The sequence below is a fragment of the Telopea speciosissima genome, unplaced genomic scaffold (assembly GCF_018873765.1).
Source record: "Telopea speciosissima isolate NSW1024214 ecotype Mountain lineage unplaced genomic scaffold, Tspe_v1 Tspe_v1.0046, whole genome shotgun sequence".
Lineage (NCBI taxonomy): Eukaryota > Viridiplantae > Streptophyta > Magnoliopsida > Proteales > Proteaceae > Telopea > Telopea speciosissima.
The window spans coordinates 56,079-71,551 of NW_025317382.1; the positions used below are offsets into that span (position 1 = coordinate 56,079).

The 15,473-nt window shown below is 38.7% G+C and overlaps 1 protein-coding gene across 1 annotated transcript; it reads left to right on the forward strand.

Annotated features, from left to right (window-relative positions):
- Positions 1–4,421: 4,421 nt before the first annotated feature.
- On the forward strand, positions 4,422–15,019 carry LOC122647431 (putative disease resistance protein At5g47280). Its single transcript, XM_043840822.1, has 5 exons — positions 4,422–5,043; positions 12,204–12,607; positions 12,785–13,134; positions 13,943–14,133; positions 14,220–15,019. Exons 1-5 carry the CDS (start codon positions 4,422–4,424, stop codon positions 15,017–15,019), a joined length of 2,367 nt encoding a protein of 788 aa, XP_043696757.1.
- Positions 15,020–15,473: the final 454 nt, after the last annotated feature.

Consider the following 15,473-nt stretch of genomic DNA (forward strand, 5'->3'; position numbering starts at 1 on the left):
GGTATGTGGATAGTGGAACAGATGACACCTTGTCAATTACTTCCTCTCCAGATGGCAACCCCATCTACGACCACTTGAAGTGGCTTTTGGCCCCTAATGTGGATGAGGGTATCGCTTCTGACCTCGACCTTCTAGGGGAGTTAACTTGCAACCTCAAGGCAGCTCTAGTGACTTTGAAGGTGAGATGGGTGTGCACCTTCTTGGTTTGTGTTAGAGAGCAATCATTGCATCACACTACATATGAAGTGGAGCCTGGTACTTCATGTATGGATGGAATCAGGGGAGGTGCTCAAATTCGTGTAGGCAACACGGATGGTAGGTGTAACATGGGAGGCCCATTGTGATTCAGCTTCCTTCGAATAGGGGTTTAAACATTGACCAACAGGTGTTGGGAAGTCAATTCAAGAGCTGATTTGATACAAATCGTGAGGGATCGCAGCCGACCTTACCAACAGCCCGTTCCTCTCAGAGATGGAGTCTTCCAAGGGTTGGAGGTTTCCAAGGAGGTAAAGTCTTCCAAAGAGGTGAAATCTTTAAGTGGAGGAGTTGAGTCTTCAACAATGTTGGAACTTCCAAGAGAGTGGAAGTGGATTGTTAGTTGAAGACATTAAGCATTGAGGAGAGAGAGTAAGTGGATTTTCTTTAAGAAGAGAGAAATTCAAATCTTGTTGAATAAACATTGAGGAGAGAGGGTTACTAGGTTCTCTTTAAGGAGAGAGAAATTCAAATCTTGTCCAACAAGGTACGAGGAGAGAGAAAACTACTAAGTTGTGATGAACCTTATAAAAGAGAGAAGTGTCTTCCAAAGTGAGGCTAGTGTTGATTCAAGTGGTGATCCAAGTGTTGAGCCAAGATGTGAGGATCCAAGTGAGAATCCAAAATGTACAATGTTGGTGCAACATGTGTACAAGACTAAGAATGGAGCCAAGGTGAAGGTATGTAGAGTGAATGGGAGATGAGCTAAGGATATACATGGGGATTTGGGTTTGAGTATCAAATCGCAAGGGTTGTACTATTTTCTCTTTTCTTGATTCCTGCTGGAAATTGGTCATACTCTGTGGATGTAGGCGGTTTTGCCAAACAACGTAAATCTCTTACTTCTTTGTGTGTGTGCTTGTTTTCTTTTGTATTTGGTTGATCTTGCACATACCCTTTTTGTGCGTTTCTCACATCCCATAGAGAAAATTGAAAGAATTTGTTTTTCCAACCCCAACAAGTCTTTGGAATTGATCTCTGCCTTTTCAACAATCATCTGTGCAAATAGTATGAATACATGCCTATGCAACAAGTGAACAGGTTTACTGCCTCAATTATATCTTCTTGGAATAGGTTATCAAATAGTCCATCACTGCCTGCAACAATTAGGTCTCCTTCTTCAACTTTAACTTTGAACTCCATTTTCATTCAAATTAACCAAAAAAGACCAACCAAATATATATATATATTCATTCAATTGTGTAAAATAATACTTTTTTTATGAGAAAAAGAAAAAGAAGGGTAAATTACACATACACCCCTTATACTTTGCCTTAAATACAAATCGATTCAAGGTTTCAAAAAATGAACGAGTACACCCCCTGTAGTTTCAAAACCATTCTAAACTAACTGACCATTAGTTCTCCTATGTTAACTGACGACGTGGCATTGAGAGTGGATATGAAAATATGATTTTTTTTTTGTTTACAATATTTAAGGGTTTGTCATGGGGATTTTTATGTTATTATCTAGTTCACCTACATTTAATCCCAATTTTTTATTTTTTTTTCTGTTAAAATTTAATATTTATTTCAAAATTTTCTTTTTGTATGATTGTATATTATGTGTTTTCATCTTATTTTGCATTCATCATTTTATATTGGTTTTTACATCCTTTTGATCCTAAATCAATAAGATTGTTAGGTTTCTACACGTTAAATATAATTCTCATATTTTTACTTTTTTAATATTTCCTTTTTACATTATTTGCATTATTTTATGCATATTTGCATTCTAGGGAAATAGGGTACTTTGGTGCCTAAATTTTTAAAATTTTTTGTTTCCTTAGAAATGTTATATGTTTTTTTAAACATTAACATGTAAGAGAATATGTTAGTTTACCATTCTATAATTTCTCTTAGTTTTGTTTTCCATATTATGAATTCGATCCACATCCAAATCTACTTAGAGTTATCCGTATTCAGCCAGAGAATATCTGGATCCGATCACATTTAATTCGTAACCAAGCTGAATCCAATCCGTTTACAAGTCTAATTCCAAATTGGATTACTTCTGTACGATTTGCTGAGTACGAGAATGATTTTCATACAAGAACCTGATTTGATCTAATCTCAAAAAGAAACGCTGATTCTTCCGGGAAGAGTAGTGTGACTGATCGAAGTGAGAACAACAAATTAAAGAAAGAATAAAGAATAGAAAAGGAAAATGATACACAGCAGGTGCACGATAATAATACAGAAACATCTTTTATTATGACACATCGACCTCAGAGTTCAGATCTGCCTCTAGGGTGTGGATCCCATGTCCCATGGAGGGATCAGATCAATCCCCTTCCATCCCATGTGGGTAGCTGATTCGGATTCTCAACCAAATTGACACACTAATATTACGCGGGAAAATTATCGCCCCCAGTACTTGGGGCGGTCCAGTGCACATCGTGCGGCTGGGCACAGCCCATGTGTGCACAGTGGGCCCCACCATACACATATGGGCGGTGCCCAGTCGCACGATGCGCACAGGACCCCCCAATACTGGGGCGATAAAGATCCACAGAAAACCCATTTGAAGCTTCCTAGAAAGACACGCATCCGGATTCTCAACCAAATTGACACACTAATATTACGCGATTTTGCTTTGGAGAAAACCCATTTGAAGCTTCCTAGAAAGACACGCACCACAGTTACCACACGCTTACATAAGACAAGTAACAGCTCAAGAGATGAGATCTATCTTTCAAGGGCCCAGTATTTATTAGGGAATTTATATTCATAAAATGGATATTAGAAAACTATTCCAACATGATGGACACTAAACCCTAAATCCTAAAAGTCATAAATTAGAGGAAAGAGAAACACTTACGTTATCATCAGCCAGTGGAAGATCCTTGAGCATTGGTGTTTGAGAATGTTGGAGTGAGACATCCAACGGCTGGGCTGCTGGGCGTGCGTTGGGATGCACGTTGGGCCCATGTAGGCACACATCTGGACACGCGCCCAGCAGCCCAATTGTTGGATGCCTCACTGGACACTCACTAGGTGGATTGCTTGCTCGTAGGAGAGAAGCTCAATCCTATTTTGTGAGGGTCTCAATGTCAGTCTTAGACCAGAATCGATTGATTACAATTCACCAATTGGATCTATTAATTAAACCATTAGGATCATGTATATTTTGGAATCCGAATTAAAGCAAACCAAATAACTAGTTAGAAATGATTAGGAAACAATGTTAGCAGGGCCAAAGCCTAGCAAGTTTGCCTGCTCACCCAAGCATGGGAAGAAAGCCGGAGTTTACTAGCATGGCATTTCCATTTTCTTTGCTAGCTTCTTCACCTTCAGATAACAAAAAAGTGTTTGTCAAAGGAGTTTAGGTCATAATTGAAAAACCAGATCTTCTAACTTGATTTGTCTTGCAAAAAAACCTGATGATTCGACCTTGTCAAACTCGTTCAAGACAAGTCACATTTTTTTTTATGTATATTTTGTATACAATAAATATGTTAAAATAAACGTACTACTCAAAAAAAAAATTTTGATAAAAACATACTCCTCAAAAATACTCTTTCTATTGTCCTCCCCCCCCCCCCAAAAAAAAAAAAAAAAAAAACTCTTTTGGATTTAATTAACATCTTGAAGGAATTAAGGACCATTTAGCCAAGTTTAGATCCCCTAATATCGAGCTACCCGGCAAGACCGTGCTGCCCAGATATGGTGAGGCGCGCAATGATCGTCTTATCCCCACTTGGACAAGGAATTCGGGCAGGGATAAGGGCAGTTATTGCACGCCTCGCCATGTCTAGGTAGCACGGTCCTACCGGGTAGAGGATCCAAGTTGCATTTGGCCTGGACTGACGTGGGATGTTGTGAAAATGCTGTCCTCACCAAACTTCGTCACATTGGCTTTGCAGTCATGGAAGGTCTGGAGAAGCTTCCTCTGGGTAAGTTTCAGTCAATAGAAAGTCTATGCAAAGCAGCAATTAAAAATTCTTACGACAACACAAGAATTTACCAGTTGGGAAGGTTCTCGAAAACGATTTTGTTACTCAACTTAAGAATATATGTATCTTCGTAATTAAGAATCACTTCACTAGTGATATGTATATATATATATCTTCGTAAGAACTTCTCTGCAACTCTGAACCTTCAATTGAATCAAAATCCCAACTTTTTAGGGTAGGGTTTAGGGGGTTTTCGTCTTGGGAATTGAACATGGCTTTGCAATTTGTTGGAGGAATTGTTTTGGGTCCATTAGCACAGGAATTACTGAATTTGATTAAGGATACCACTGTTAAAGTCTTCCATTTCAGAAAATATCTTAAGAAGCTCCAATCCACACTCGAAAGCCTCATTCCTCTGATCGAAGAAGTAGATCGTTTAAATGAAGAGATCAAAGATCGACCAAGAGGGCTTATTCAGAAAATGAAAGCAGAATTGGAGAAAGGGAAAGATCTTATGAGTAAGTGTTCTAATGTCTCAATATGGAACTGCTTCAGCAAGCGGTCGTATTCGAAGAAAATCCTCAAATTAGAACAGGATTTGCTTGAGATCTTTCAGATGCCAGTTCCTGCGGATACCTGGGTCATCGCTCAAACGATCCTGGCTGAGGGGAGAGCAAGAGAATCGAAAATGATGAGTTTGGCGGGCTCGGGATCGGAGTTTTCATGTGCTGCTCCTGTTCCTGAAATTACTTTTGGATTGGATTTGCCTCTGATGGAATTGAAGAAAATGTTGTTGTTTAGAGAAGATGTGAGAGTTCTTGGGGTGTGTGCCCCTGGTGGTTCTGGGAAGACTACGTTAGCTGCCAAGCTTTGCCGAGATCAAGATGTGAAAGGTATGAAATTCTTAAGCTGCTCAAAGCACTTACTACTTGTTTCCTTTCCTCCTCAAACCCTTCTCTTGTTTAGCTGATCGTTTCGTATTTGTATCTGTTCCATTTCCCCAAGTTCCTCTAATAGAGGAGAGTGGATCCCACACAGGTAGTGTGTTCGGACAGGGGTAGGATGGTCATTTTAAATCCTCTGTTAGAGTAACTTGGGGAAATGGACCTGCCCAAGAAATAAAGCAGATATTCGGAAAAATTATCTCCTCCAGCTCCTTGCCATGTCCAGTTCTCCAGTCCCTCTAATAAGGAAGGGAGGGCGGATCCCACCCGGGCAGAGTGTTCAGGCAGGGGTAGGGTGGTCATTGCACCCCCTTGTTAGTGGGACTGGAGAAATGGGCGGGGCAAACTGCAGTGAAAAACATTAATGAAACGAATGTAAACAGAGTGGGAGTTCAAGTTTTGCCGAAGGGGCCTGGAGGGCTTTCTAGCCCATGGGCTGGGCTAAGGTTGGAATTTTCAGGTCGGAGTTGGGTTGGGCTGGGCATGGGCTGAGAAATTGGTTTGAGTGCAACCCGGCCCTGCTATATATTTATATTTGTGTATGTAGAACTATGTATTATATTTATATGTATGTATGTATATATGTAGATGTATGCAATATAAGGGCTACAGATTAAGGCTGCGTTTGGTAACGGTCTGAACAAAGAACGTCCGTTCTTGACTAGAAACGTTCTTTTACGTTCTTGGTATAGAACGGCATTCTGAGACCGAAAATGACCGTTTGGTAACATTCTCAAGAACGCTGTTCCGAACGAAAATGGTGTTTGGTAAAATCTATTCTTCCTTATTTGATATTAATTACAATAATGCCATTCTTAGTCAATTATACCAAAAAAAATACTTGTAAAAACCTTTCTCTTACCAACCTTAGCATAAAATTAAAATATCTCATTAACATAACCTAAGTAAGTATAAAAATATTTCAAATTTGAAAGATGCCATTAAAATTGGGTTCTTGTGTGGATTAGTGTCATAATTGACTATGCTATGAACAGTTGAATAAAAGGGCCTTGGTGGATTCGAACCACCATCCCCTTGGAACATGCTCATGTGCCAAGTGCTCTACCAATTTGAGCTAAAGACCCATCAAATAGAGAACCAAAGAGAAATATAACAAAAAAATTAAGTAGCATGAATCTCTACATGAGGAATGCAACGGGCAAAGGTCTAAAACAGAAATACATCATTCCTCCTCCCTTGGCTCGCAACTCAGAACAGATCTTCTTCATCATATCCCTCACTGCTGATACACACCAATGCATCATTCATTCTCTCTCTCTGATTCACACTTAACAGGGGAGGGATTGATATTTGATACTTCTCAGAGGCCTTTATTAAGTAGCAATGAAATTTTAAAACATGAATACATGAAAACAACAGAGTATAGTATGGTTGTTCTTTATTTATATTCTCTTTCAAATAGAAGTGCTTGAGGAACCCTCTATGGCCCTGCTTTTTACCTTTTGGCCTCGCAAGTCACACCCAACCAATCTTTTATACAAAGATAGAACAACAAGTCTGCTAAGCTTTCATGGCTAGAGACCAATGGGCATAATAGGTACACAAATGCTTGATGTCAGCTAAGCTTTCATGTCCCAGAAAAACAAGTCTCATAGTCAAAGCTTATAAACAGAGACTGAGGAAAGATCTCTCTCCTTTAAAATCTTCAGAACTTTTATTAGAATAGTACAATTCAAAGGAATAAATTTCACTTTTTTATACCCTATATTTTGCATGATACAATGTGGTTTTTAAAACACATTAATAGCTACAATCAATATTACTGCCTTGTTCACTGTTTTCAATTCAAAATTTCAATAAACCTCAATGAAACCCCCAATCAACCTCAGTGTTCCTGATCATCATCTATGTTTGTTTTTTAACTTCTTTGCTTTTTCTTGGTATCTCTTGGTTAGAATCTAGCCTCTGCCTTTTGATTGATTTATTAACATAGCCCAAGCATTGGGTGGTCATATGAACATCCATAGGAGAGATAGAGCAAAGACCAAACATATTGAACAAATGTATACCTAAAACAGAGACAATCGTAAAAATCAAATATGCTTGGGCAAACCCTAATGTCCATACTCTTTCAGAAAATGCAAAATAACATTAAAACTTTATAGTAGCAGATATCACAGTGACTTTTTCACTTGAGAACCTTGCAGATGAGCATAACTTCCGCTTCAAATTAAATAAAATCTAATTTGCAGTAGAAAGGGGGGGTTGCAGTAGAAAGTGAGAAATCAGACTGTGAAAGAGAAACACGATCACCACAGCTATAATATTTACCTCTGAAAGGAGAATGTCGATGAGCCTGAGACTTCCGATGCGAATGATGATCTTCTTTTTTTTTCGACTCAGTAGCAGTCCTATGCAACTCATGGCGTCCCTTACGGAAACTGGACTCCTTCTTTGATCCCCTAAAAAACCATCTAGAGATTGATGCAACCCATATGAAGAACCCTTGCGAGCAAATTTCCCTCCAAAACTAGATTCCCCATCAGGCTTCATCACCCAGGATCAAGAGAAAGATGAAATAGAAGAGGAAACAAACAAATCAAAGAAACAGAAGAACTGGGACAAGAGAAAGAGAGAGAGAGAGAGAGAGAGTTGCAGAGATTGCGATAAAGAGTTGTAGAGACTGCAGAGAGAGAGAGACAGAGAGAGAGAGAGGGACAGAGACAGCGAGACAGAGAGAGAGACAGAGACAGAGAGAGTGAGGGAGAGAGCGAGACAGAGAGAGCTAGACAGAGAGTGAGAGAGAGAGAGAGAGAGAGAGCAAGACAGAGAGAGTGAGAGGTAGAGAGACAGAGAGAGAAGGAGAGAGAGAGAGATGAGATCGACCTGGTTTACCTTCTTTGCCTGCTACTTCTCTTCCCTTCTCTTCCCTTCTCTTCCCCAGATCTATCGCAAGCTTTTGCCTTCTAACCCAAAATCACGGGTTTTGACGATTGATCGCGACAACTTTTCGTTCTTGTTCTTTACAGACCGTCTCCAAGACGGTCTGCAAAGAACGTTCTTTTGGTGCTCAAGACCTCCGGTTCGTTCTAAAAGAACGAAAAACGAACCGCAAAACCAAACACTTTTTCATGTTTTTTGTTCTTTTTGAACAAAAGAACTGTTCAGAACGCTGTTCTGAACGTTACCAAACGCACTCTAAGTAACTTAATTTACATTAATAGACATCATTGATTTAATATACTAAACATGGGAAATGATGGACATGTACTATGCACCCTCACACACTCTCTCCTCCCTGACACTCTCTCCCTTCTCAGATATGTGTATAAGAACCGTGTGATGCCCCCTTCCCATGCTCACATTGGCTTACCGTGGGAGATTTCATCCTAGACCGGTAGCACGCCCATCTCCTACCATTTAACAAATACATATTTAGGTTTAATTTTTTCTATTTTTTGTGTGAAAAATAACATGAAAATGACAAGAAAGGGCCAAGCTTGGCCACCTCAAGTATCATGATTTACATTTAATATACATCATTAATTTAATATATTAAACATAAGGAATGATAGACATATGCCAGTATCTCATATTCTCTCCTTTACACTCACACTCCTCTTCAACATGTGAGCAACCCTTGTATAAGAATGGTGCAGCGCCCCATCTCGCGATCCCTGCCTATTAAATCAGGTTGATATTTTTTCTATTTTTCTGTCTAAAAAATAACATGAAAATGACAAGAAAGGGCTAAGCTTGGCCCACCTTGAGCCGGATTGGACTAGGCTCGGGTTGAGTTATCCTAGCCTAAACTTGGGCTGGGCCGGGCCGGGCTGGGCTTGGGCTGAGCCTTGGGAAACCCCGAGCTGGGTTTGGTTTTCAGAAAACCTGGCCCGATTGCATCCCTACAAGGTTCATTTCTCTAGAGTTTGTCAAAGCGGGAAAGGGAAGAGATTGGGATGGAAAAATTCTTTAAAAATGAATGAATTAGACTGGACCGGGTGAACTAGGCTAGAGCAGAACCAGCAACTATGAAGTTTTAGACTTTAGAGTACCCATAACTCGTGCTTGTGGTTATGGTTACTTCTTGTTGGTTGTTAGTATTGGTCGTGCTTCTTATGGCTGGTTACATGTGATGTATTCTTTGTGAAAGAATTCTGTTTTCTATAGCATTATGGCCGACTCTAAAGGTTAGTCGGTGAACTTATAGATTTTACTGTTGCCCGACTTGATATACCTTTTGTTGTTAGTGGGATTAGTTAGTTTATGGAGACACCTATGTAGGCCCATTGGGAAGCAGCATGCCGTATACTGAGATATCCTAAGGGTGCTCCAAGGAAAGGTCTTATTCTTCGCCGTAATGGTTATACCGTTATTGTTAATTAGTCTAATGTTGATTGGGTTGGTGCTGATAGTGATCGGAGATCTATTATAGGCTACTGTACCTTTGTCGAGGTTAATCTTGTTACTTGGAGGAGTAAAAAGCAAACTACAATAGTCTGGTCTAGTGCTGAAGCTGAGTATAGAGCTATGATTCACACTACAACTGAGTTAATGTGGATTAAATCCTTTGTTCAGGAGTTTGGTTTCCTGATCAGCACACTTATGGACATGTTCTGTGATAACCAAAGAAGCTATATCCAATCTCTTATGAGAGGACTAAACATATTGAAGTAGACTATAATTTTATTTGGGATGCAGTAATGATGAAATTGATTTCCACACCATTTGTCAGTTCTAGTGATCATCAACTTGGGGACTTGTTTATCAAGGCCTTATTTCGAAATGAATTTCTCCCAAGTTGTTCCAATCTGGCATGGGTGATATCTATGCTCCAGGCCTCCAACTTGAAGGGTAGTGTTAAAGTTGTGTCGGTTCTATTTTAATATAATTATAATGTTCTTTCTTATTTCTATCCTTAAGTGTAAAGTACACTTAAGTCGTAGTCTTTAGTTGTGGACCTAGTCCTTGATTGTAATTATTTGCTTGTATATCAATATAAATAAACACCTCACCCACGGTTTGAGGAATTCTGCTTCTCACGCAAACTGTGGGCAGTGTTCTCTCCATTCCCTAATCTTCTCTTCTTCTTCTCTTTGACTTCTATCTTCTCTTCTTCTTCTTCTTCTTCTTCTTCTTCTTCTTCTTCTTTGACTTCTATCTTCTCCTCTTTTTCTTCTTCTTCTTCTTCTCTTTGACTTCTATCTTCTCTTCTTCTTCTCTTCTATCTTCCTTATGTCCAGCTACTGATTCAAGTTCTATTACTGCTACTGGTCCAACAATCAAAAAATGGCTATATTTCTGGCTGTTATGAATTGCTATATAATTAGGGGGTCTTATTGCTCTTCTCAAGTGATCCAAGAGAGCATAGTTGTCACGGTGCGACCCTAGGCATTGGAGGAGGGGGAAAACAAGGCAAAATCATCAAGGCGCCCTTCCAACAAAGGGTGCCTGGATGCCTAGGCGATGCTTTGACAACTATGTGAGAGAGTAATTTACTATGCATTAACTGAGTTTAATCATATCTTGGGCTTATAGATAGAGTGAACCTAATTAGAACTTCATTTGAATAGCCACCGTACAAAGAGGGTTTGTATGTTCTTCATTTGTTTATCAGGCTATAGAGAGAGATTGTAATTGAGTTTAAAACTCAAACTCTTATTGAGAGTTTGGTTGTAGGGGATAGAATTCTGCACAACGTGAGAGGTGTGATTGCCTCCTAGAAGGAAATTGTAAGAGTTTTGTAAGGTTTGTTGTCAGCAGGAAGACAATCTTCAGTGGAAATTTAAAGACAAGGGTGTCTTTGGTGGTGGATGTAAGCACCGGGTTTGGTTAAATCACCTAAATATCTTTTAGTCTTCCCCATTGGCCTTTTTAGTCACAAGTCTTTCACCACTCGAATTCAGTTTCATTGTTTATATCTTTTCTAATTCAGTCCCCCTATTGGGTTGCCACATTTGGTCCACAAAAATTGCATCTAATTGGCAGGTTTTTATGGTTCTGCTGCAAACAATTCGAATAGGCCAGTTTTAATTTTCATTTTCATTCTTAATGAAAACTGGATTTTACCAGAAATGGTTTGGTCTCCTGTTTGGTTTATAAAAGTGTGTAACATCTAATTCATTTCTTTATAAATTGCTGAAACTTGCACAAACTTTTGTAAGTTTTCTTTTGTCAATGTATGAAATTTTGTGATTCCCTTGCTATCCGAAAGTATTGAAATCCCTTGCACTTGGTCTTCATTCAATACTTCTAGTTTCTAATGCACCTTCTTGTCATCCAAATGAACCTCTCACCACATCTTTAAATCTCTGACATGTGTCAGACCTCTAGCAAGTGAAATGATTTACAATTTCAATAACCATTCTGTTATAACTTATTCAAATAATAGAAGCTCTGCTTATAATTATAACATAAGCCTAACTTGTATTGCATTATATGTTAATACTAATCTAAACTTTCCATATTCCATGAACCAATCTGGTCCTCAATTGTTTATAGATTTTGACTTGAATAACCAATTTTTCCCGAGAAGTTATCACACCTCTCCAAGCTTTTTTAATGGTTTCATTCATGTTAAAACCATGAGATTTAAGTTCGTTTTTTATGAGCCAAGCTAAATTTCACCAATTAGCATTGGAGGTATTTTCTTCTTCCTTCTCTGTTTTCCTCATGAATCCTTGTCAAGTAATTACACAAACTTTTACAGCATTTTAGGTGAATCATGTGATTAGTAACTTAATAAAGTTCAATTGCAATATTCATGTCACAATTACGTAGAAGCTTTAATGTGCATTTAACTCATTCACTGAAAGCAACCCACCAGCCTTATAAAATATTTTTAAGTATTCTATCGTATGGGTTCATCCCTTTACACAAGAATGAAATATCTCTCATTCTTCTGATTGGGAGCGCATCTATTTGACTCTGAAGCTCAACTACAGGGAGCATGATTCTGTGTTCAAATTCCTTTAAGTGTATTTGGAAACCTCACTATCTTTGTCAAATTGTGTACTTTGTCTCATAAATCTCATATGTTTTTGTTACTCACGGTGTATGGGCTTTTGATTATATGCTATATGCTCTTCCTTTTGCATACAAAAATTGTCTCTCTGCTAATGGCAACTTTCTAATGGATGGCTGGACAGATACTTTTAAGAACATATTCTTTCTTAATGTTTCAAGCTCACCTAACTTGAAGGAGATAGTGAAGAGATTGTTTCAACAGATGAAGAATCAAGGACCAACATTTCTAGATGATGATGATGCAGTCAGGCAGCTGCGAATCCTTCTAGAGAGAGAACCAAATACCACATTATTGGTTCTAGATGATGTTTGGGATGACTTGGTAGTTCAAAAGTTTGACGTCGTGGTAAAAGGATACAAGATCCTGGTTACGTCAAGAACTCAATTTTCATCATTTAATTGTACATATCCTTTGAGAGTGCTGAGTGAACCAGATGCCATGGCACTCTTTCGCCTCTCGGCATTCCCTCAAAATGGGAATGGGAATTGGAATTATAAAGAGCCTGACAGACATCTTTTAGATAAGGTACTTTGTTTATACGTATCTACACATATCATGCATGCATTCCTTCATGTGGATGAGGTTAATAAGTAGACATGCCATAGGGGGATGGTTATAATGTTATATGATATGATTCTTCTCTTCTTCGTCCAAACTATAATTGTACTATCACTCATTTTACTGGAAATTGTTTAACTGCAGATAGTGAGTAGTTGCAAGGGACACCCACTGGCTCTTAAGGTGATTGGCCGCTCATTACATCAGAAGCCTGCCAAATTTTGGCAAAACACTGAGAGGATGTTGTCAAGTTGTTCCATTATTGAGTCCCACAGTGATTTGCTGGATTGTCTTGGATCCAGCCTAGATTTCTTGAACAAGAATGTTCAAGAATGTTTTATGGACTTGGGTGCCTTTCCCGAAGACCAAAGTATCCCTGCTTCATCTCTCATAGATATGTGGGCTGAGCTCTATGGAATAGATGAAGTTGCTGCTTATCTCAACCTCCATGAACTTTCCACTCGCACTCTTGTTAATATGTTTGAAATCACAAGGTATGCTTCTCTCTCTCTCTCTCACAGATCGTCAGTTTCTTTCTTTTTCCCCCCTCTATGGGCCTATGGCACTTCCTATATCAGGTTTATATAAAAATTTATAGTATCAATATCATTAACTCATAGTTATCACAAGGAATTGAGCATGACAGTCAAACACATCAAAAAGTGTCAAAGAAATTGAACATGAATGATATAAAGGGTAAACTTGTATGGTTACAAAATCTGTTACACACCCTTTAAAAATAGGCTAACTTAGCAATCATGGATGCCAGAACTTGAATACATTCTTGGAAAAAAAATTAGGTATTTCATGTTTTACTTGGGAGGACTATTGTTCTCATTTTTATGATGTTAAAGCTTGTTTTTTTGTATAATAGAATATTCTGAACTTCAATTGCTATTAAATTTTATCTGATTTTCTTTATGCTCTCTCTCTCTCTCTCACACACACACACACACACAATTGATTTTACCCCACTGGTTTTTTATTATTCAATCTATTGTGCACTGCACAGGTTTCTCGCTAGTGAGTTCCCAAAAATAACCTTGGCATTGAAATTATAACTTATCAAATGCTATTAGAAAAGGATACTACTCCCAATGCACTTGCTGATCTGAAAACAGCTTCTGAATTTTGTACCAGCCCAGACTTTATTTTTGCTAAGCTGTGTATTCTATTCTGAATCTCAACAAAAGAACAATTATGTGAACCATTTTATTCTCAATGTTTCGCAACTACATTCTTGCGCTTTGTGTCCAATTCTGAAATCTCCTTCTAAGCAGAAGAATTTTCCTTGTAAATCAGGGGAGAAGCAGGGGAGATTGATGGTAACATGAATAAGCTATTTGTTACCCAGCATGATCTTCTCAGAGATTTAGCTATCTACCGAAGCCGGCGGCAGGGTACAAGATTAATCATGGAAAGAAGAGAAGACAGCCTTCCCAAGAGTTGGAGTGAACAAGAGTACAAAGCACGCCTCGTCTCTATCCACACAGGTTTCTTCACCTGCATTCTTGTACACCCAAAAGCTGCTTTACTTTATTTTCTTTCTTTGATATGATTTCTGGCTAACTGTTTGCAGGTGAAAATTTCTTGTCTAACTGGTGCAACATGCATCTTCCTGAAGCTGAGGTTTTAATCCTGGATTTCATTGCGACCAAGTATACTTTACCACCATTCATGGACAAAATGGAGAAGCTGAAGGTTCTAATTATCGTAAATCATGGGCATCATTATACCCAATTGAATTGTTTGACAACACCTGGCTATTTCTCCCATTTAAAGAGAGTGAGGTTGGAAAAGGTTATGGTCCCTTCCCTCAGTGAAATTGCAATGCCATTGAAAAACTTGCAGAAGATATCATTTTTCATGTGTGAGGTTGCCCAAGCCTTGAGTAGCTGCACCTTCAATTTCCCCTTTATGTTGCCAAATCTTGTTGAGATTAACATTGACTATTGCAATGATCTTGTGGAATTGCCTCAAGGAATCTGTGATCTTACCCACCTAACGATCCTTAGCATTACCAATTGTCATAAATTATCTGCACTACCAGAGAGAATTGGATGTATCAGAGACTTAGAGGTGCTAAGGCTGAATGCATGTACAGAATTGTCTAAGTTACCCGACTCACTAAGAAAACTCCCGAAGGTAAGGATTCTTGATATATCTGACTGCATGGACATGGAGCTGCCAGAATGGATTCGTGAGTTACGCAGTCTAAAAAAGCTCAACATGAAAGGATGTTCAGAACCGAGACAATTTCCGGGTTCAGCCATGAACCTAGTGCATCTAGGGAATGTGATCTGTGACGAAGGTACTAAAGACATCAACTTACATTGGCTTGGCTGTACAAAATCTTTGAGAATCTCTCAAACTGTCTAGGCTGAAGAACATTACAGTTCCCAAAGACATCAACTTACATTGGTTTGGCAATTAGAAGAGCCAAAACCTACACATGAGCTGACTTATTTATAATTTTTTTGGGGGTATAGGCTAATGTATAACTTTTTTTGCCATAGAACTGTGCAAATTATAATTTTATCTTATTTATGATGAAGATGTTACTCTTTATATGCTCTAAGAATTCAACTGGGATGACAATCAATAGCAGGTCTAGTGCAGGTACAAACACTTGGGGTCTTGCAATGTTTTGTTGTTTGAGCATCCAATGTCAGACGTTAAGATTTTTGTTATACAAGGCAAAGACTGTAAGACTAATCTGTAACACGGTAATAGAAAAATACCTGTTAGTAGCACCGAGACACAAACCAGAGAGGAGAACTCCGAACAGCACAAATAGAAACAATCACGAACAGGGTGAGTTGAGTCGTACCGA

Excerpts from the sequence above, each read along its gene's own strand:
- LOC122647431 (XM_043840822.1), top strand. The coding sequence starts at position 4,422 with ATGGCTTTGCAATTTGTTGGAGGAATTGTTTTGGGTCCATTAGCACAG. Across the intron at positions 5,044-12,203 it reads CCGAGATCAAGATGTGAAAG|ATACTTTTAAGAACATATTC; the intron begins GTATGAAATTCT and ends ATGGCTGGACAG. Across the intron at positions 14,134-14,219 it reads CCTCGTCTCTATCCACACAG|GTGAAAATTTCTTGTCTAAC; the intron begins GTTTCTTCACCT and ends AACTGTTTGCAG.